Below are 23,747 nucleotides of genomic sequence, written 5' to 3'. Positions count from 1 at the left end.
TGTGGGAGAATTGTAGCTGATTTATTCATGTAGCAAACCAGAAGCCCCTGCTAATGATCAACTGAGATTTCGAATTCCACTGTGACAACAGGGATAATTATTTTTTGATAATTATACTCATTCTTGAATTAAAAAGCCAGCGAGGGTATCTTGTAATAACACATCTTATTAAGATGCTGGGAATTTATGGTGAATTGGCTGCTTGGATTCAAAACTGGGTTGCCCATAAACAGAGGGTAGTAGTCAACAGGATGTATTCTAGCTGAAGGTCTGTGATTAGTGGTGTTCTGCAGGGACTTCGGCTGTTTGCAATGTATATAAATGGGGGTGGGTTAGTAAGTTTGCAGATGATATGAAGATTGGTGGTGTTGTGGATAGTGTAGATGACTAGCAAAGAATTCAGCGTGTTATAGGTCAGTTGCAGATATGGGCAGAAAAATGGCAAATGAGTGTAACCCAACCAAATGTGAAGTGTTGCACCTTGGTAGGCCAAATGTAAAGAGACAGTACACTGCTAAAAGCAAGCCCCTTAACGCTGTTGATGAGAAGAGTTCATAGCTCCCTGAAATTGGCTACACAGGTTGACGGGGGGGGGGGTGCTTAAGAAGGCATATGACATGCTTGTCTTTATTAGTCAAGGCACTGAGCTCAGTAGCCAGGAAATTATATTGTACCATTATAAGATTCTAGTTCGGCCGCATCTGGAATGTTACATGCAGTTCTGGTCGCCCTATTATACAAAGGATGTTGAGTCTTTGGAGACAGTGCAGAAGAGGTTTACCAGATTATGTCCTCAATTAAAGGGCATGTACTATAACAAGAGGCTGGACAAACTTGGGTTGTTTTCTCTGGAGCAGAGGATGCCAAGGGGAGATTTGATAGAGGTTTATAAGACTTTGAGAGGCATAGACAGTAAATATATTTTTCAAGGGTTGAAATTTCTCACAGAGGCCATGCATGCAAGATGAGAGGGTATTTTCAAAGGAGACCTGAGGGTCAAGCTTTTTCTCCCCCAAAACAGAGTGGTAGGTGCCTGGAATATGCTGCCTGTGGTGGTGATGGAGACAGGTATATTAGATATACTTAATTAGGCACAGGATCCTAGGGAAATGGAAGAATATGGGCATTGTGTACACAGGAGATTAGTTTAGCTGGCCACTTGATTATTAATTTATTTGGTTCAGCACAACAATAGGCTGAATGGCCTGTTCCTGTGCTGTGCTGTTCTATTACAAATGATTAAGGTGGAAAGAAGTCACCTTTTCCTACACTAACTGGTTGACTTGAGAATTCAACCCATACTAATGGGGCCAACTCTGAATTGCCCCTCAAATGAAGAGGCATTTATTGAGGCATCAAATCCTGGTCCTGCTAATGATGTCCACAACCTATCAATCACAGAATTTAAAGTAAAATCTCTATGATGTTGTGGAGAAGCGTTTACTGTTTGCATTTATCTTTATATAAACCTACAAAGACATGAGCAGGATGTGCTGGAGCTTGGGAGTACAGCACAGCCACAAAATGGACACCTGTGGTGCAAGCTAGTTTTGAATGAGAAGGTGAGGGGGATGGAATCTGCTGGGAAACAAACTTATTAGTGGTAGACAGGGTTTCTCCACTTTGATGAACTTGAGAAAATACACAAACAATTTACAAGGGTAACAACTGAAGTGAGAGGTTATATTGCTGTAAGCAAGAGCTTTCGCCTCTATGAAGTTGGCACAAATATAAGGCAGCATTGAAGGAGGTGTTTTAAAGGTGACCCAAGGGGCAGGGTTTGTGTTTATAAACACATGGGAGTGGTTGAAATCTGGAACATGCTGTCAGAGAACATAATGGAACGATATAGTACATTTTAGAAGCATTCAGTATAACTGGGTATAACAGCTTTAAATAACCTGGACTCAGCATCGTCAAAATAAAATATTTGTCCCCTCATAGCAGCAGCGCATACTAATGATGCTAATAGTACCCAGTGGCTGCATCCCTCAAATAATTTGCAGTGTTTGTTTATAAATGGCACGCCTAGAATACCCTTGTGCATTTTCCAACTGTCGTTGATAGATTAGAGGAGCTTCCTGTTTTAAAACGCTTTCTGTTTTCAACAGCAAACTTAATAAGCTTACATCTGCTCTGGCAAAGATCAGCTGTCATTAAGTAGAGACTAAGACCAGAAACATTATAGTTCTTATGGCTCAATGATACGCATTTATCAATGGCTCTTTTAAAGATTTCTGATGAATTTTTAAGATTCTGAAGGACTGCTCAAAAATGATAAAAATCTTTGAGTATTGCCATTATTACTATTTGCAATCGGAGAAATGCAACTTAAACAAAACACAAGCTATGCTTCAAATAAAAAGTGTTTATATCTTGATATTAAATGACAAGTCTCTGATTTTGCTCCAGCATTCCAAAAGTTCAATTTGCAGAGACAGTGATTTCAGATCAAAGGTACTTCAAGTGACCAGCAGCTCCACAACTTCTAAACTTACCGGGTCGTTGTGGGATTCCACGCCAATTGCTTGACCGTTTCAGCTGCATTGTTGAATAGGAAGAGCGATTTAATGTCTGTTTTCCTCTACGTGGTACAGATTTCTTCACATTACGCTGCCTTTTATTCAGTTTAATTATATCATCTGTGGTACACAAAACGTAATTTACAGTTAAAGGATGAACAATAAATATTACTCTTGCTGCAGTCATCATTCAACAGGTCACATGCTGAAAATATGGGTCATTTAAAAGCAAATTAATTTAATACAACTCAGGACCATCTAGAGGTTCATTTCAGAAGGTATCATGCTCACATTGTTAAATAGCAAATTATTCTCTTTCTGTAATATTTAATTGCACAGTGACACCAGAAATTCAAATACATAAATATGATTGGCATTCCCTCGTCAGAGGAATGTGGGGCAAGTCCACTGCTTCCCGCTAATTGCAACACAAGTAGATAGGATGATAAAGATGACGTACTGCATACTTGCCTCCATCAGTCATATGGTATAAAACTTCGGTCAAACGATGTTTGGAATATGGTAAGTGCAGTTTTAGTTGCCGCTTTACAGGGAGGATGTGGATCTTTGGAAAGGGTGCACAACAGTTTAGAGAGTACGACCTATAAGGAGGTTGGATAAACTTGGACTGTTCTCTCTGGAACAGAAGGGGAGACATTGATTATAAAATTGTGAGTGGCATAGATAGGTCAGTCTTTTCCCCCCAGGATTCAAATGTCAAACAATAGGGAACAGAGGGTGAAGCTACAGGAAATGTGCAGGGTAAGGTTTTTTCTCCCCTCTCCCTTCACACAAGGTAGTACATCGCAAGAATATACTGTCAGGAGTGATTATGAAAGCAGAAATGATAGTGGAATTTAAGATGCATTTAGACAGGCACTTGAACATAAAGGGAATGAAGGGATATGGATCATGTGTAAGCATGTAGGTTTAGTTTAATTTGACATCACTGCCAATATAGACAACGTGAACCAAAGGGCTGTACTGTTCTACGTTCATGTTAACATTCCAGAATCTTGGCCACCTTAGCTATAATGGAGAATTGGACTTAAACAAGTTCTATCATTGCTAATAAATAGCATCAGAGTATTCAACTGCAGCAGATGAGATAAGAATGAGATATATAAAAATCACCAGATATATTTCAGGAACAATTCTGCATACTTCTACATCAAATGATACATTAACAAATATTAAAGGCTGAAGAGCAGTAACAGCACCCATCAGAAATGTAGTTGTAAGTTACACTAACCCAGAGCAATTGGGTTGCCAGAAGCCTTGGCATATCTAGATTCAAAATTAAAAACAACAACTTGCAGAATTGCACAAGCTGTTCCGTAAGACCAGAAAGTATGTAAGCATGTATATGTCTGTGTGCGCGCGCGCGCACACACTCACACACACTCCTCCTTCGGTTGGCCGTCGAAATCTGATGACGACGTCCACTCCTTCAACGGTGAGATCTTTGATGCCTATACAGTCCTATCCTGGACCCACAAGCTCCATTGCAGGTGGGACATGTATATGTGATAGTGGTGGCAACCATGGCTGTATTTCTCCTGGCTCTCTTCTGCTGTCTTCTAGTTGTTCTTTCGATCTCCAGAATACGAACCCCATCCCTGCACAGCTGTCGCCAAGTGGCACGGTCAGCAGCAACGTCCTCCAGGTCCTCCGGTCTGATCTTGCACTTCCTTAAAGCATTCTTCATCTGATCCTTATAGTGCTTCTTCAGCCCTCCAGCTGAGCGTCGACCATGATGTAGCTGGCCGTATAACACTCTGCGAGGTACCCGACACAGGGGCATCCTTATCACGTGCCCCAGCCACTGCAGCTGGCTGACACACACACAGACACACATAGATAGTTCCTCCAGGCCACTTTGGATTTGCTGACATTTTTATTCTAAATTCTTCACTCTTTCTTTCCAATCCTGATGAAAGGTCTCGGTCTGAAATGTTGTTTATTCCCCTCCAGAGATGCTGCCTGACTTGCTGAGTTCCAATAGCAAAGCAATATCTGTTATAGAATCATAATCTATGCTTTATGATCCTTCTGATTCTAATTTAACATGTAGATTAATCTTGTGTGATTTGCTACTCAGTTTGATGACATCACTCCTGTAGAGCACCTGACTTCCAATGATACTGATCTCTGACAACAGGCAGCTTTTAGAGAAATTCAGTCTAGCAATACTTTTAATGGGCAATTTTCATTTTGAAGTCAGTAGTTATCCCCATTCCTTTGCCACTGAAAATAAAATCTAATTTTATGCATGTTGTGACTGGAGAAACTGGTGGATATTATAGTCTTTATTCATCAGAACAAGCACGTGTCCTCTTGGAAACCCTGTTGGTAGTGTCTCAAAAATTCAAAATCCATCAAGTTTTTATACTATTAAGAACAATGCTAACAGTAAGTGACTCAATACAATTTCAAAAACCACAATGACATCACTTACTTCAATATCTTATGTCTGACAAATGGTGTCTTTGAAGTACATATTAATAGTGGGAGCATATTGTACCTAACAAGACACTTCTGAAGGTTCACACATCTTTGTGCCAAACTAATTCAAACAGATGGTCAATAAGCTTTTCAGGACAGAACCAGATGCCCAAGATTAGTGTTGTGAGGGATGTTTTTGAGTATACAAATATCCCAGTTATTGATAGAGCGAAATATCTGTATGATCATGTTTGATATACTGAGTAACAAAATTTGGTCTTGTCTGGCAGCCCTTCTTGGTCTCTGGAAGAAGTCCATCATGGGTAAAGGCACCTCAGGACTCACACACCTGGTTCAGGAACAGTTCTTACCCCTCAGTCATCAGGCACTTCATCTAACTTCACTTGCCCCATCACTGAACTGCTCCCACAACCTATAGACTCACTTTCAAGGATTCTTGATCTGTGTTATCGATATTTATTGCTTATTTATTTATTAATTTTTCTTTCTTTTTGTAGTTGCAGCTTGTCTTTTTGCACATTGGCTGCTTGTCTATCCGCTAGGTATAGTCCTTCATAAATTCTATTGTTTTTTGGACTTACTGTGAATGCCCGCAAAAAAATCTCAGGGGTTTTATATGGTGACATATATACTTTGATAATCAGTCTTTGAACTTCGAAGGGTGCAAAATAAATCAGCTGCAGTTGCTTTGTTTGTTGTAGGTCAGTTAACACAGCCCACTGCCTTATGCTTGGCTGATGCAGGCAAGAACGCCTCACGGTAACATCACTTTATAAACAATATCTTCAACAGCCAGCCTCCTGCTGTGGGCTAGTAGCCTGTGCTCTGTTGATGCATTTTTTAATTTCAAAACCAATTACTGTTTTTACTTTACACTTAATTAGGTTTATTTTTGAAGACTAGTTGGTTTTTGTCAGTATAAATACCTGCTAACACTACCCCATAAATGCTAAAAGGTGTCCCATATCCAACAATTCACTTACAACATAGCCTCAAACTTGTTTATGTTTTCGAAAGTCTGTCTACTCCAGTCTTATGGGCACAATTCATAACAGTAATAAGTGATAGTTTCTGCATTTTTTATTGTCAGGGAGTATTCTGGAGTTATGTGAATATAGCAAATATTATTTCAAACAAGAATCAGGCTTCAATTCTTATTGTAAATTGCAAGCTGTAAACTGATGTCCACCTAAACTGGGAGCAAGGTTTGATTAATCTAAGTGCTGGGTTGATGCAGTATCATAGAGCGAGGAATGACCTGATCTTTGGTTGATTTCAATGCCAGGCCAAATGATTTGAAAAGGCAGGGTGACCAGACAGGAGTAAAGGGCCAGGCCTGTTCTGAGGCTGAGGCTGAGGGCCTGCTCCAGGCTTTGTGCCTGAGGACTCACTTTCATTCTAAATACTGTTTGCTTACTTTTATTGCTTGAACGATATGCTTTTTCTCCCTTCTCTGTACATTGGATGTCTGCCGGTCTTATTTTTAAATAGGTTCTTTTGGCTTTCTTGTTCTGTGGTTGCCTGTAAGAAGATGAATCTCAAGTTTGTATACTGTATACATACTTTGATAATAAATGTACTTTGAACTTTGAAGCCCACAGACCAAGAGATTTGGCTTGCAAAATGGTGACCATGATGCATTTGCATATGCATGAGCAAAACATTAAGACAATGGGAGTTGTATTAATTGGTTTGCATCAAACCAGGCAACATGGCTAAATTAGTTGCACCATTGTGACTTGAGTTCAAGCTGCCAGACCGGATGGATGATGTCAGGCATAGACAATTAATAAGCCTTTGAGCACTTATCAGATCTGTGTTCTCAGAGACACCCCCGAACAACATTAATTTTGGGTATCTGGGATTTCTGCCTTCAGACATTTTTAGACTAGTTGTGTGAATTAGTTTGAGACAAGAGGCATTTGAACATTCAAAGGCATCTGTCACTGTAGATATGCAATTCAAAGGAAGCACTGTCAACTCAAAATATTGAAGGAAACAATGTAATTGTAACTATTGGAATTCTATTGTATTAGCTCCTGTTACCTTTTATCTGAAGGGTATAAATATGTGATGCACCTTTGGTTTTGTGAAGCTCCACCGAGAGTGTCTCCAGAATGATGCCTGCATGTTGTGCTGAATAAAGACTTGTAGTTTCACCAGTTTCAATGTCTTTCCGATAACTTCATTCAGTCACAACATGCATCTCAAATTCTGGTCCACTAAGTTAATGCTTATCTGAAAGTGCCACTGTATCAGCTGCCTTGCAGCGATAAACTCAATCCATACTTCAGTTTGGAAATTTCTCGAAGCAGTAACACGCCATGCAACACTTCTAACATTTGTGTGCTAAGTTCTTTATAAGTCACCAATAGGGACTGTGTGCTAGGTGTTGGAATAAGCATGAGCTATATTGGAGAAAAGTTACAAATCATTTTGGATCTGGTCGGCTGGTGGTGCAGTGACATCAGTGCCAGACTCCAGAACGGAGGTTCCTGGGTTCGAATTCAGTCGGGCCGTTCCCGAGTACGCTTTCCATCTGTGCCAGGTTGAGTGTTGAGCTTGCAACTCAACCTTGCAAAATAAAAAAGAAAAATACTGCAAAATGTCTATGTGAGGAGAGGCGCGCCACACAGTCTTTCGTTCTGCGCCTTGTAAGGCATGAAAATGCCCAACGCTGGCCTCTCAAGCCTGAGTTGATGTCATCATCATCATCATCATCAGGTTATTAAGCATCAGACCTGATGGAAAGAACAGTTTGAGACAAACAACAGAAGTTGTTAATGAAGCCATATTAGAATACTATTAATTCTGTTGGGAATTGGAGAAAATGCATCTTCAGTAGTGAACAAATGATAGATCATTGAAGAGCATCACCAAAAATCCTCAGATGTTGCCTCATGATGCATATATTACAATGGAACCCGGCATGTGAAGACAGACTCCGGCGGATTGAGCGGATGAGGCCAATGGAAGGTCTTACGGCAAGAAGGCAGTCTCTGCAAGCGTTGTGGAACGTGTAGAGCACGACAAGACACAGAAGACATCCTGGTCATCCACTGCGTCTAGTCCCATCTCCAGCCATGTCGACTCTTGTCTTGCCACTGGATTCCAGATGGGAATTGGGAGGAGAGAGTGAGGCTGACGCTGCGCAACTCTCCCTCACTTAAATCCAAATCAAGAGCTAGTCTTGACACCATTTAAAGCCAGCTGGTGGCGTAGTGGCATCAGCACTGGACTTCGGGGCGAAAGGTCCCTTGTTCGAATCCAGCCGGCTCCCTTGCACGTTCTCCATCCATGCTGGGTTGAACGTTGAGCTAGCAACTCGACCTTGTAAAAAAAAAGTACTAATGGTGTCGAGGTCTTCATCGATGACAATGGAGGAACCTTTTTTTTTATAACAATGGAAATCACCAATGAAACATTTCAGGGTGGACCACGGGAGCAAGGGAAGGAGGGAAGGAGGGGGAGGTCATCAGATCGAAGTGATGGGCAAGTGAGAAGGGAAGGGCAAGAGGGGATCCAGAATACGGATTTTCTCCTCTCTCCCCTTTTTCCATTCCCCATTCTGCCTCCCCTCTTACCTCTTCCCTTCTTCTTACCTGCCCATTACCTCCCTCTGGTTCTCCTCCTCCTTCCTTTTCTCCCATGGTCCACTCTCCTCTCCTACCAGATTCCTCCTTCTTCAGGCCCCTTCCCCCACCCACCTTTCTTCATATGTACTTTGATAATAAATCTGCTTTGAGCTTGAACTGTAACACTATGTAAAGGCTGAGCTTAAAAGGGGCTTTTTTTCCTACAAAGGAGCATGAGAGGTGACTTGACAGAAGTATAAAAGATAGTAAGAGCAGAGATAGAGTAGACAGCCTCTGCCTTTTTCCCAGGGTGGTAATGGCTAATACAACAGCATATGCTTTTACAGTGTTTGAAGGATCATTAGACATATCCACTGAAGTTGCTAAAGGGCTCAACAGCTTTCCATAGTTCCGACATGACCACTCAACTACAATGTAATGCCAGAACTATACAGCAGCCAGCTGCAATATTTTTTAAATTTTATTTTCTGGCTCTTTGAGCCGCATCGCCCAGCAAACCCCGATTTAACCCTAGCCTAATCACAGGACAATTTACAATGACCAATTAACCCACCAACCAGTATGTCTTTGGACTGTGGAAGGAAACCAGAGTATCCGGAGGAAACCCACACAGTCATGGGGAAGACATACACATTTCTTACAGACAGCAGCAGGAATTGAACCCAGGTCACTGGTACACTGAAGTGTTGTGCTAACCACTACACTATGGAGCTGCCCTGTACCAGCAGTTATGGTTGAAATGGCGATAAAAAGTGACTTGACTTGACTTGAAATGTGAATGTTATTTAACCCTAGAAAGCTTCAAAAGACTTCCAGCGTAATACAAATAGAAACAGAGTCATTCAAAGCTCGAAACTTCAGAGTAAATTTATGATCAAAGTACATATATTTCATACACAATCCTGAGATTCATTTTCTTGTGGGCATACTCAGTAAATCCAAAACCCATAATAGAATCAATGACAGATAGCACCAAATAATAGGCTAATAATTAAACCACAGCTTGAAGAAGCCAATCTTAAGAAATTGGATAATGATTGTTTCATATCCACTTTAATTTCTCACTTTTCAGATGTGCCATCACAGCTATAAATTTGGTCATGCTCCCTACAATGTATATTTAGCAAAACAAAGCTGTTAAACATCATCACACAAAACGCTGGAGGAACTCAGCAGGCTGGGAGTTCTGCTTAAGGGTCTCGGCCCGAAATGTCGACTGTATTCCTTTCCCATAGACATAGACGCTGCCTGGCCTGCCGAATTCCTCCAGCATTTTGTGTTTGTTGCTTGGATTTCCAGCATTTGCAGATATTCTCTTGTTTCTGCTAAACAGTTATTTCTTTCATTTCTAATCATGCAATACAGACACTACGGACATTCTTAATACAATCAGCATTACACTTGAAAGATTAAAAAAATGTACTTTCATGTAAATTCTTTAAATGGCTACTGGTGGTGATGACAGTGAGGGTGGAGGGAAAGTCAAAGAAAAATAGTATCAACGGGGTTTATTCGACACATCTTCAGTGATCAGATGATCAGAATAGATAATTTAATGTTCACGGTTTGAATTAGCATGTTTGTGTACTATTCTTTACAAAACATTAATATTTAATGTAAAACATCAAGCTTTGCCAATTATAAAATAATGAAAATTTGTCATTCTAGAGATTAGAGAAATCTGAGACACAATTTGGGTCAAAATGAAAACTACAGAACGATATTTAAAACTTCAGCGAACTCAATTCACACCTACGCAGCCAGCCACATTTTTCTTCACTCTGCCATTAAAATTCCTTCCTTGTCCCCGTATCCCAAAACTGGCCAGGCCACAATCTCAATTTAGCATACATTTCAATTGGAGGGAATCAGTTCTCCGCTCTTTCAGTCAAAGCAAACGCAAGGCAAAGGCAGGTACACAGTGGAGCCAGCAGCCTACCCAAAGACATGTCCAATTTGTCAGGTCCCGTATCCGCCGTACTCCATTCCATGCCGACCATTTCCACCTCCAACCCCTCGCTTGGCGGTACTATTACGTCAGGGCAGACGTCATCCCGTTACCGCCGTACTCCATTCCATGCCGAACATTTCCACCTCCAAACCCTCGCTTGGCGGTACTATTACGTCAGGGCAGACGTCATCCCGTTACCGCCGTACTCCGTTCCATGCCGACCATTTCCACCTCCTCGCTTGGCGATACTGTTACGTCAGGGCAGACGTCATCCCGTTAGGGCGAAATACGTACCACGCTAACCATTTCCACCTCCAACCCCTCGCCGGGCGGTACTGTTACGTCAGGGGAGACGTCATCCCGCAAATTTACTGAGGGAGGAGGCATGCGGTAGTTGTGTCGGGTTTAAATTAACGCCAGTGGCGGTTGACAAAACGATTTAATGAAAATTAATTTCTCATCAGACATAAAATGTTTCTGATTCTTAGTCTAAATCATTGGTATACATAACAAAAATATTGTAAATGCTCTGAAATAGAAACGAAGTGCTGAAGGAACTCAGCAAGTCAGGCAGCATCCATGGAGGGACATAAATAGTTGATGTTTTCGACTGAGACCCTTCATCAGGACTTCATTATTCCCTTCCATAGACGTTGCTTAAGATTTCCAGTGTCTGCAGATTCTCTTGTGTTTATGACTTTGAATATTCAGCTGGTTAGGCTAGACCAGTGCAGCTGGAAACATGATGAACTCTTCACCTTGTTGACTCAAGCGTAGATTTCAGCTGATGCAACACTGCACAAATGGGATTCCCATTCTAGGATGTTGGTGGCATTTCTTTGCATCTTGTATTCCACTCATACTCTTTATTTCCAATTAATCTTTTTTTCATTGACATCAAAAACAAATAATGCTGGAAAAAGACAGCAGGAGAGGTGGAATAGATAACAAGATAAACTGTTACGTTTTGTAACATCAAAACATTAAATTAATGCAAAGGACGATGCGGAAGTCCGAAATGTGAGTAACTTTGTGTTTACTTTCAGCGAGACATGCACGTATCACATGGTGGCGCGATGACGTATGCAATCACATCTTTATATATATAACCTGTGATGAATTATTTAAACAAACAATGCTGAACTAAACAATATATATTAGATTAGATTAAATTATGAGGACACACAGTCCTCTTTTATTGTCATTTAGTAATGCATGCATTAAGAAATGATACAATGTTCCTCCAGAATGATATCACAGAAACACAAGACAAACCAAGACTAAAAAAAACTGACAAAAACCACACAATTATAACATATAGTTACAACAGTGCAAAGTAATACCGTAACTTGATAAAGAACAGACCATGGGCATGGTAAAAAAAAAGTCTCAAAGTCTCTCGAAAGTCCCATCATCTCACGCAGACGGTAGAAGGAAGAAAAAAAACCTCTCCCTGCCATGAACCTCCAGCGCCGCAAACTTGCCGATGCAGCATCCTGGAAGCACCCGATCACAGCCGACTCTTGAGTACATCTGAAAACTTCAAGCCTCTGAACAGCCCTCCGACACCGAGCACCGAGCACCATCTCTGCTGAGCGCTTTGACCCCGGCCCTGGCAACAGGTAATAGGCAAAGCCAAGGATTTGGGGCCTTCCCCTCCGGAGATTCTCGATCGCACAGTGGCAGCGGCAGCGAAGCAGGCATTTCAGAAGTTTCTCCAGATGTTCCTCTGTGCTTCTCACGTCTCACGTATTCTCACGTATATAAAAGATTATTCAAATATTAAATACACAACAGAAATTGTCAATGTTTGTGGTTTCACAAACATGAGAAAATCTGCATATGATGGAAATCCAAAGCAACACAAACAAATTACTGGAAAAACTCAGCAGCCAGGCAGTGTCTATGGAAAAGTATAAACAGTCGATGTTTTGGGTCGAGACCCTTCACCAAGACTGGAAAGAAAGAGAAGTCAGAGCAAGAAGGTGGGGGGGGGGAGTGGGGAAGTGATGCAGGTGATAGGTGAAAATGGAAGGGGGGAGGGTTGAGTAGTTGATTGGTGAAGGAGATCAAAGGCTGGGGAAGGGGGAAATCTGATTGGAGAGGATAGAAGACCATGGAAATCTGAAAAAGAAGGAGGGGCACCAAAGAGAGGTGATGGCCAGGTAGGGAGATAAGATGAGAGAGGAAACAGGAATGGGGAATGGGTGAAGGAAAGGATGGGGTAATTACCAGAAGTTCGAGAAATCAATGTTCAAGCCATCGGGTTGGAATCTACCCAGACGGAATATTGCATGGAAAAGTGCCCAAGATGTGGAGTGGTAGGCAGAGCAAATCACCAGTACCTGAGAGTCATTAAGGGAGATTGCAAAGGAAGATGTTTGAATGTGGAGGCTGGTTGGATTTTGTAATTATTTTACTAATCTCTTGGCTGGTTCATTTGAAGCCAGATGATACAAAGAAACAAGAGTATATACAATACTATTCTCTTTCATAAAGCTTGAACCTCTCAGCCCTTCTGGCTGCAATTACAATGATTCACAATGAATTGGTTGCAGACATCACTTCTCATTTCATTACTGAATACTAAACTCTTATTTTGAGATTGTAATCCCTGGTTTCAAACAGCCTAGACAAGGGAATATAAACTATATATCAAGAACAGAAAATGTTTTGGAATTGTGAATATGATCACTTCTAATTCTCTCAAACCTCAGAGAGCATAGGCCTGGTGTACGTTATGATCATACATAAACTTCAATCCCAGAAAAATGAATCTGGTGAATCATCTCTCTTTTTCCTTCCAGATTCTGGTTCCCCCTCTTGCCCTTTCTCTTCACCTGCCTATCACATTCCTTTGTGCCCCCTCTTTCCTTTTCTGCGACAGTCCACTCTCCTCTCTAGTCAGATTCCTTCATCTTCAGCCTTTACTTTTTCCATCTATCACCTGCCACCTTCTCACTTCATCCCCCTCCATTCCCCCACCTGTAGTCCATAATACTTGAGGAATATTGAATTGACTTTATTACTTACATCCTTCATATACAAGAGTAAAAATCTTTACGTTATGTCTCTGTCTAAATGTGCAATTTATAGTCATTTGTAATAAGTAGTATGAAGAACAATATAACATAGAAGTACAGTTGTATCAGCATGAATTAATCAGTCTGATGACCGGGTGGAAGAAGCTGTCCCGGAGCCTGTGGGTCCTGGCTTTTATGCTGCGGTATCATTTCCCAGATGGTAGCAGCTGGAACAGTTTGTGGTTGGGGTGACTCGGGTCCCCAGTGATCCTTTGGGCCCTCTTTACAATGTCCTGAATAGTGAGAAGTTCACATCTACAGATGCACTGGGCTGTCCGTACTGCTCAATGCAGAGTCCTGCGATTGAGGGAGGTACAGTTCCCATATCAGGCAGTGATGCAGCCAGTCAGGATGCTCCCAATTCTGTCCCTGTAGAAAGTCCTTAGGATTTGGGGGCCCATACCAAACGTGTTCAACTGTCTGAGGTGAAAGAGGTGCTGTTATGCTTTTTTCACCACACAACCAATATGTACAGACCATATAAGATCCCTGGTGATGTTTATGCCGAGGAACTTAAAGCTGTTCACCCTCTCAACCCCAGATCCACTGATGTCAATAGGGGTTAGCCTGTCTCCATTCCTCCTGTAGTTCACAACCAGCTCCTTTGTTTTTGCGACATTGAGGGAGAGATAGTTTCCTTGACACCACAGTGTCAGGGTGATGACTTCTTCTTTGTAGGCTGCCTCATTATTATTTGAGATTAGGTCAATCAGTGTAGTATAGTCAGCAAATTTAATTAGCAGATTGGAGTTGTGGTGACACAGTCATGGATATACAGAGAGTAAAGGAGGGGGCTTAGGACACAGCTGTGAGGGGTACCCGTGTTGATGGTCAGAGGGGCAGAGGTGAGATCGGTGTGTGGTGCTTGGCTATCATGTCATCCGTTGATTGGTAGTGTTGGTAGATTAATTGTAAGGGGTCCAGTGTGGGTGGTAGCATGCTGCAGATGTATTGCAGATCAAATATATTGTTTAATTAAGTATTTTGTTTGTTTACATAATTTATTATGGGTTATATGTAAGAAGTATGTGAATGGCATACATCATTGCACCATCATATCATATGTGGGCGCCTCACTAAGAAAAAGAAAAAAAACTAAATAAACAAGTATCCCGGCTCCTGTGTTGTTCTTTCAATTAGTTTCTGGAGTTACAAGACATAACAGTGATGATGAAGTTTTAAGTCGAACCTGAGACCTGTTGAAGTGCAGCACATTTTTCTTCAGAAGGGGAGAGAGACATTCAAGTTTAGAAAAAAAGACAGAAAAGAGATTAAATTAACAAGTAATGAGTATGGCCACAGATTTATAAACGGTGAGTACCGGGTGATAGTAATAATCATTTTTTTTAAAAGCAGAAATGGCTTGCTATATTGGAGAGATAGACACATTTGATTACACAACAGATAACTGGATGATGTATACTGAACAAATAGAGTATTATTTTGAAACAAATTTCATAGCTAATGAAAAACAAGTGTTTAGCTAGGAGGGCCATTTTGTTGAAGTGGAAGGATACATCAGCTCCCACTTTGTCACAATGGTTCTCTCAAGTGATGCTATGTCTTAGTTTGGAGAAAATTAGAAGTCAAACCTTTGAACCTTTATTTGATTTTGAGAAAAGATGGGGCTCATTTGCTCGTTATTATCATTTGAGCTAATTGATATAATTTGTCCATGATCTGATTGATTGTAAATTTTTTAGTATATTTTCTTTTCTTGCTGGCGGTTTGATGTTTATTTTTAGAAGCTTTTTGTATGACGCATGACTCCGGGGTTGTACACCTAATGGGTTCTTTTTTTCTCTCACTTTTCTGCTTAGTAGGTTTTTTTTGTTATCACAAAATTTTTTTTCAATCTTTAAGATAATGTCTTTTTCGAGACATTGTAAGTGTTGTTACTTCAATGTACTCATGTTATTTTTTCTGTATAATATAACAATAATGTTGCTGTTGGATTAGAGTTCAAATTGTCATTTTCTCATAGCTTAAGTTTATGATTGCATATATGTTTTGTATAATCACCTGTTTATCTGTAAGTCCTCAGTGGAATTTTGGTAATTTGTAATAAAGCTTGTTTTGTATTTTTGTAGCTTCTTTGCCTGCAGCCTGCATCATGCCGTAAATTGAACTGTTCCATAGGCTGCCCTTATCAAGAAATGTCCTTATCTCTCTAGTTTGAACTAGTTTTTCAATAAAAGATGACCATAAAAAAATATAACAATAAAAAGATTTGAAAAGAAAGAAAAACAAGTGTTAGTGATTCTGAGTGCAATGGGTAGGAACGTTTGCTTAGAAGATTAACTAGTCCAACCAAACCAGCCGAAATGAGCCTTGCTGATATTGTGAACATGATGTGGGAACATTTTGAACAAAAAACGTTGTTGATTGCAGAACACTTTAGGTTTCATAAGCAGAATCAAAAGGAAGGGGAGTCCATTTCAGCTTACTTGGCTAAATTGAAGAAATTGTCAAGGCATTGTCAATTCAGTGTTGGGCTTGATGCACTGAGAGATTACTTAGTTTGTGGAAGCTTACAAGATCACATTCAAAAATGGCTCCTAACTGAAGCACAACTCACATTTAAAAGAATAGTTAAAATCATCGCTGTATCAATGGAAACAGAAGCCATAGCTGCATTTCAGTTGCAGTCAGGAATGACAGTGAGCATGAAGGAATCGAGGGAATACGATCGAGGAACGTGTTTGTAGACCGGATATTGAACTTTTTACTTTTGGACTTCGGCCATATTCCACCAAGATACAACACTGGGCGGCACGGGAGGTCGTTCCTGCCTGTGGCCATCGAACTTGCAGCTCCTCCAGTGGAGGGTCAGACACCCAGAACCAATAGATTGGCCCTGGACTTAGTTTCCATCTGGCATAGTTTGCATTTTGTTGTTTGATTGTTTGTGGTTTTTGTATTGCTATATTTATGCTCTATTCTTGGTTGGTGCAGCTGTAATGAAACCCAATTTCCCTCGGGATCAATAAAGTATATCTATCTATCTATCTATCTATCTAACAAAATTGCAAAGTCTAAACAGAAACCTGCCTGGCTAAACAAATTGTGTTATCGTTGTGGCAGGGGCTCACATACACCAGAGCAATGCAGGTTTAAAGGTGAAACTTGCAGAAAATGCAACAAAGTAAACTAATTATCAAAGTACATATATGTCACCTTGTACACCCCGAGATTCATTTTCTGCAGGCATACTCAATAAATCTGCAGAATAGCAATAACAGAATCAATGAAAGATCGCACCAGCTTGAGTGTTCAACCGAGTGTGCAAAAGACAACAAGCTGTGCAAATACAAAAAGAAAGAAATAGTAATAATAAATAAATATCGAGAACATGAGATGAACAGTCCTAGAAAGTAAGTCCATGAAGGAGCATGTCGGGCAGACACAAATAAATGGACCGTATAGGAAAGAGAAAAAAGATAAAACATTAAGTTGCTATTTCAAGAAGAGCACTAATCAGCATGCTGTTGATGAGAATCTAAAAATAATGAGAGGGACACCAGACTTGGTAGCCTTGAGACTTACAATGTGAAAACCAACAAGAGACAAGCAAATGGCTTACACCAGATGTGGATGGCAAATTAAAATGAAATGGGACACTGGCTTGGCTGTATCAGTCATTCCACAAAATGAGTCTGAATGATATTTCAATGATACTGAACTGAAGCCCTTATAAAAGGGAGATGACAAATGAAACATTCACACTGTACTGTTTACTCCTCAGTAACTTTATGGTGAATGACGAATACACCATGTACTCCACCCCACCCCCCTCCCCCCAGGCATTCTGGCAGGCATGAGCAATCAATTGCATGCTGAAGATTGAACGCAAGACTTTACAAGTCAATGGCAGATTCAGTGCTCAAAATTAATAAGTATAAATGATTCTCAGAATTTTCAACTAAGACATTCACATGTTTTCAAAGTAATATCCTTTTTTCAACATGAAATGATATTCACATTAAATAAATTATTTCAACTCTTTAAAAATTATTTATAACTAAATTGAACAGATTTTAACCTTGTCACACCTGCAGATATCCAACTAAAAACTTACAGTACTGTGCAAAAGTCTAAGGCACATGCACAGTAACAGTATATAGTTAGGGTGCCTAAGACTTTTTGCATAGTAATGCAGTAATTTTATGTATTGCACTGTACTGCTACTGCAGCAAAAAGAAAACAAACTTCATGACATATGTTAGTGATGATAAACCTGATTCTATTACGGGTGTCTATGGTGGACTGAGAGTAGGAAGGAAGCAGGGAGAGGTGAATCATGGTTAGAAAAAGGGGAAGGGGAAGGTAGGAGCAGGAAGCACCAGAGAGACTTTCTGCAATGATGAGTAAACTAATTGTTTGGAATCAAATTAACTTGCCTAGTGTCTTAAGGCTGGGTGTGTCTGCACCTGTACCACTCCCACCCCAGCACTCCTTCTCTGACATCTGCCTCACACCCTCACAGCAGCACTCCACCCTTGCTATTCTCAACATCCTTTGCTCCCACCAAATTTACAAACTCACTGTCTGCTCCACATTGACAAATACAGTACTGTGCAAAAATCATATATTTTTACTGGAGGAAAAAAACCCTGTAGAAATAACATTCTTAACAGTGAAACACAACAACCAAGAAGCCATATTGGGTTTGTATGTGTTAAAAACAGGAGGTCCAACATTGTGGGGTCATGATTGGCAGTGACAACTAAAACTTGATTGGAGATCCATCCACATCCCCTGCAATAAAGTCAACTGAAAGCAAATTGAGAAAGGTACTGGAAGATGCCACAACAGTAGTTAAAGATGACATTGGAAAGCGCAGATGGCATTTGAAAGGGTGAAAAAGTGTTAAGTGAAAACACCACACCCAATTTTTACAAAGCTCATCCAGTTCCTTGTACCACCTGTGATAAATTAGCCAGTGTGCTCAATCTATGGAGGCTGAAGGAATTCTTTCCAAGGTTGGGTAGCGCCCATTGACAATGCCAGTGGTCCCAGTAGTGAAGTAGGATGGATGTCAGAATCAGTGGTGATCTTAAGGTCACCATCTGAAAGTAGATCAATGTCTTCTGCCCTGGAGAGAGGGTATCTTTGCAAACCTTTTGAGAGGGAAGCACTTCAGCAAAGAGGACTTAGTTGAGGCCTACCTTAGATGGAGATGGAAGAAGAGTCCAAAGTGTTTCTCACCATGAACACTCACAAAGGGCTTTATCGTTATAATAGGCTTATTTTTGGAGAAACATCTGCACCTGCACTCTGCCAGAAAGCTGTGGACCAGGTGCTGCAAGGCTGCTCAGACACTCAATGTTACCTGGTTGACATCATTGTTACCAGTGAGGATGCAAAGATAATCTGCAAAATCACAAGACAGTGTTAAAAAGATTAGAAGATTATGGGTTTAAAGCATGACCTGACTTGTAAATTATTTAAACCAAGCAAAAAATTTAAGTAGACAAGTATCCTTTCTTCTGTATTTTTCATTCACTTAGTTCCTGGAGTTACAAACCATAACACTGCCCACCCACCCACCCACCTTTTCTCTCTCCTGGCCTCACCTACCACCTGCCATTTTGTACTACTTCCCCTATCCTATCTTCTTATTCTGGCTTCTTCCCCCTTTCTTTCCAGTCCTGATGAAAGCTCTCAGTCCAAAACATCGACTGTTTATTCCTTTCATAGATGCTGCTTGTTCTGCTGAGTCCTCTAGCATTTTATGCGTATTGATCTGATGAAGCTTTGCTGAACTTTCTTTGTCTCATGAATATTGTCTGTTAGACAGGGTAAGCACAGTTGTCCACATTATTTCAGGAAAGGTCCCACTAGGAACTGTGTTTGAATTAAAGTATTTCTATATGTTTGATAGATTAATGTGTAGTTTCTAATGGTAATATACCCACTGGGGGAGCTTTATTGTTGCAACATTGTTCACAGTCCTGTTATCAGGAGGATACAGTCATCATTCTGCAGTCATTATTCACACTTGGTAGTGTGGAGGATCTGAGAGACCTTGGCGTCTGTGTCCATAGGACACTCAAAGCTGCTGCGCAGATTGACAATGTTGTTCAGAAGGCGTATGGTCTGTTGGCATTCATCAACAGTGGGATTGAGTTCAAGAGCCGTCAGGTAATGTTACAGCTATAAAAAACCTTAGTCAGACCCCACTTGGAGTACTGTCTTCAGTTCTGGTCAACTCACTACAGAAAGGATGTGGATACTATAGAGAGAGTGTGGAGGAGATTTTCAAGGATGTTGCCTGGATTGAAGGGCGTACCTTATGAGAATAGGTTGAGTGAACTTGGCCTTTTCTCCTTGGAGCGACAGAGGATGAGAAGTGACCTGATAGAGGCGTATAAGATGATGAGAGGCATTACCAGGAGGTACGTCATCTGCTGAAGACTAGATCTGTGGCATTCAAGTCTGGCAACCCAGGCCTGTACCAGAAAACCAGGTATGATTTGCAGAGGGCTACTTCAAGGGCGAAGGGACAATTTCAAATGAGGTTGGAGGCAATATCAGATGCACGGCAACTCTGGCAGGAACTGCAAGACATTACTTCCTACAAAGCGAAACCCAATAGTATGAATGGCAGCGATGCTTCACTACCAGATGAACTCAACGCCTTCTATGCCCACTTTGAAAGGGAGAACACAACTACAGCTGTGAAGATCCCTGCTGCACCTGATGACCCAGTGATCTCTGTCTCAGAGGCTGATGTTAGACTGTCTTTAAAGAGAGTGACCCTCGAAAGGCAGAAGATCCCGATGGAGTACCTGGTAAGGCTCTGAAAACCTGTGCCGACCAAATAGCGGGAGTATTCAAGGATATTTTCAACCTCTCACTGCAATGGGCAGAAGTTCCCACTTGCTTCAAAAAGGCAACAATTATACCAGTGCCAAAGAAGAATAATGTGGGCTGCCTTAACGGCTATCACCCAGTAACACTCACATTGACAGTGATGAGATGCTTTAAGAGGTTGGTTATGACTCGACTGAATTCCAGCCTCAGCAAGGACTTGGACCCATTGTAATTTGCCTATCGTCACAATAGGTCAATGGCAGACGCAATCTCCGTGGCTCTTCACATGGCTCTAGACCACCTGGACAACACAAACACAAACACTATAGTCAGGATGCTGTTCATCGACTATAGCTCAGCATTTAATACCATCATTCCCACAATCCTGATTGAGAAGTTGCAGAACCTGGGCCTCTGTACCTCCCTCTGCAATTGGATCCTTGACTTCCTAACCGGAAGACCACAATCTGTGCAGATTGGTGAAAACATACCCTCCTCGCTGATGATCAACAATGGCGCACCTCAGGGGTGTGTGCTTAGCTCACTGCTCTACTCTCTATATACACATGACTGTGTGACTAGGCATAACTCAAATACCATCTACAAATTTGCTGAAGGTACAACCATTGTTGGAAGAATCTCAGGTGGTGATGAGAGGGTGTACAGGAGTGAGATATGCCAATTAGTAGAATGGAACCGCAGCAACAAACTGGCATTCAACGTCAGTAAGACGAAAGAGCTGATTGTGGATTTCAGGAAGGGTAAGACGAATGAACAGATACCAATCCTCACAGAGGGATCAGAAGTGGAGAGTGTGAGCAGCTTCAAGTTCCTGGGTCTCAAGATCTCTGAGGATCTAACCTGGTCCCAACATATTGATGTAGTCATAAAGAAGGCAAGATAGCAGCTATACTTTATTAGGAGTTTGAAGAGATTTGGCATGTCAACAAATACACTCAAAAACCTCTATACTTGTAACGTGGAGAGCATTCTGACAGGCTGCATCACTGTCTGGTATGGAGGGGCTACTGCACAGGACTGAAAGAAGCAGCAGGAGGTTGTAAATCTAGTCAGCTCCATCTTGGGCACTAGCCTACAAAGTACCCAGGACATCTTTAGGGAGCGGTGTCTCAGAAAGGCAACATCCATTATTAAGGACCTCCAGCACCTAGGGCACGCCCTTTTCTCACTGTTACCATCAGGTAGGAGATACAGAAACCTGAAGGCACACACTCTGCTATCCGATTCCTGAATAGACTTTGAAGATTTGGACACTACCTCACTTTTTTAATATACAGTATTTCTATTTTTGCAATTTTTAAGTAATCTATTCAATATGTGTAATTTACTTGTTTATTTATTATTATGTTTTATTTTATTTATTATTATTTTTTCCTCTCTCTGCTAGATTATGTATTGCATTGAACTGCTGCTGCGGTTAACAAATTTCACGTCACATGCTGGTGATAATAAACCTGATTCTGATTGATCATGTGAATAGTCAGAGGCTTTTTCCCAGGACTGAAATGGCTAACATGAGGGGGCATAGTTTTAAGGTGCTTGGAAATAGGTTCTGAAGGGATGTCAGGGGCAGATTTTCACACAGAGGGTGGTGGGTGCATGGAATCCACTGCTGGCGGCGGTGGTGGAAGCAGGTACAATAGGGTCTTTTAAGAGGCTCTTAGAGCCTCTTACAATGGAGCTTAGTAAAATAGAGGGCTATGCACTAGGGAAATTCTAGGCAGTTTCTAGAGTAGGTTACATGGTCGAGACAACTTTGAGGGCTGAAGGGCCTGTAATGTGCTGTAGATTTCTATATCTCCTCTCATTCTACATCTATTCAGGCTAAAAAGATTTAATCCTTTCCATCATTCTTCATTCTCACATCCTGCAGACCTGGGATGAGTCTAGTCACCCTTCTCTGAACTCTCTGCAGTGCCTTCACATCCCTCACTCAACATGGAGACCAAAATTGTACATAATACTCAAGCTGGGGCCTCATAAGCACATTATACAGCTTAAGCAGAATGACTCTAGACTTGAACTCCACTGAGCGCATAATATAGCCCAACGTTCTATTAGCCTTCCTAATCACTTCCGTGCATTGTCTGGATGTTAATACTGATGAGTCTACTAGGACACCCAAGTCCTTTTCATACAGTGCACTTTCTAACTCAAGACCTCCATTGTATACTTACAATAGATCTAATAGTTCTACTTCCTATATGTAATAATTTACATGTACTTACATTAAATTTCATCTGTCATTTATCTGCCCACATCTGGATTTTGTTTAGATCTAAATGTACTGATTCTGCTGCTTGAATATCATTAGCCTGTCCCTTAATTTTGTCTCATCGGCAAAGTTTATTAGTTTATTTGTTATGTGCTTATCCAAATCATTAATGTAAATTAATATCACCAGCAGCCCTAGAACTGATTCCTGCGGAACCCCACTTTTAACATCTTCTAGTCTTAGCATAACTCGTTTTCTGTTTTTGAGCCAATTCTGTACCCATTCGCACACCTTATCCTGAATTCCCATGTCCAGTAATTTGGTTATTAATGTCTTGTGGGGTACCTTACCAAAGGTCTTCTGAAAGTCCAATTAATGATATCAACCACTCTATTGTTATCATAAATTTTAGTTGGCTCTTCATAGAACTCCAGCATATTAGTAAAACATGATTTCCCCCTTCTGAACTCATGCTTGCTTTCTGCTAACATGCTTGTTCTTATCATATGCTTTTCCATCTCATTCTTTATTATTGTTTCTATTGTCTTGCCTGCAATACATGTTAAGCTCACTGGTCTATAGTTTCCAGAGTCAGTGTGGTCACCGTTCTTATACACTGGGACAACGTTAGCCCACTTCCAGTCCTTAGGGATTTCACCAGTCTTCACTGACTTCTTAAAAAATACATATTTGGGATTTGTATATATAATCACATACCTCTTTATGTACCCCTGAATATATGTTGTCTGGCTCCAGAGGTTTATTAACTTACAGCCTTTTCAGTTGAAGCAGGACCTCACTTTCTAGGATGCCTAAGTCACTTAAAACAACCTTATTTTTCTCTACTTACTGGCATATTGCTAACATCTTTGCAGGCGAATACTTTAGCAAAATATGAGTTAGGAGTATCTGCTATGTCATTCTCTGCATAATTTAACACCCCACTATTACTCCTAATACACTTAACTTCCTCCTTAACTTTTCTTTTACAACTAAAGGATTGAAAAAAATCTCGTGGGGTCAATCTTAGCATTGTCAACTCTCATATTTTCATATGACCCATGGTTAACATCATCA

General features: G+C 40.8%; 1 protein-coding gene across 4 annotated transcripts in view; it reads right to left on the bottom strand.

Annotated features, from left to right (window-relative positions):
* The window catches only part of LOC134345246 (UAP56-interacting factor-like), a 30,943-nt gene extending 20,255 nt beyond the window's left edge, over positions 1-10,688 (bottom strand). Inside the window, exons 1-3 of one of the 4 annotated variants that reach the window (XM_063045611.1) lie at positions 10,524-10,657; positions 2,994-3,159; positions 2,499-2,642 (exon numbers count right to left, since the gene is read on the bottom strand). In XM_063045611.1, coding sequence (XP_062901681.1) covers positions 2,499-2,642; positions 2,994-3,006 — 157 coding nt within the window. In that variant the 5' untranslated portion in view covers positions 3,007-3,159; positions 10,524-10,657. Of the gene's footprint in view, positions 1-2,498; positions 2,643-2,993; positions 3,160-6,405; positions 6,510-10,523 lie in introns of all 4 variants that reach the window. The other 3 variants (XM_063045612.1, XM_063045610.1, XM_063045609.1) reach the window with 3 other exon arrangements.
* Between the last annotated feature and the right edge of the window lie 13,059 nt (positions 10,689-23,747).

This window comes from Mobula hypostoma, chromosome 4 (genome assembly GCF_963921235.1).
Source record: "Mobula hypostoma chromosome 4, sMobHyp1.1, whole genome shotgun sequence".
NCBI lineage: Eukaryota > Metazoa > Chordata > Chondrichthyes > Myliobatiformes > Myliobatidae > Mobula > Mobula hypostoma.
The sequence above is the reverse complement of the archived record's forward strand: the minus strand, read 5'-3'. Positions and strand labels throughout refer to the sequence as shown.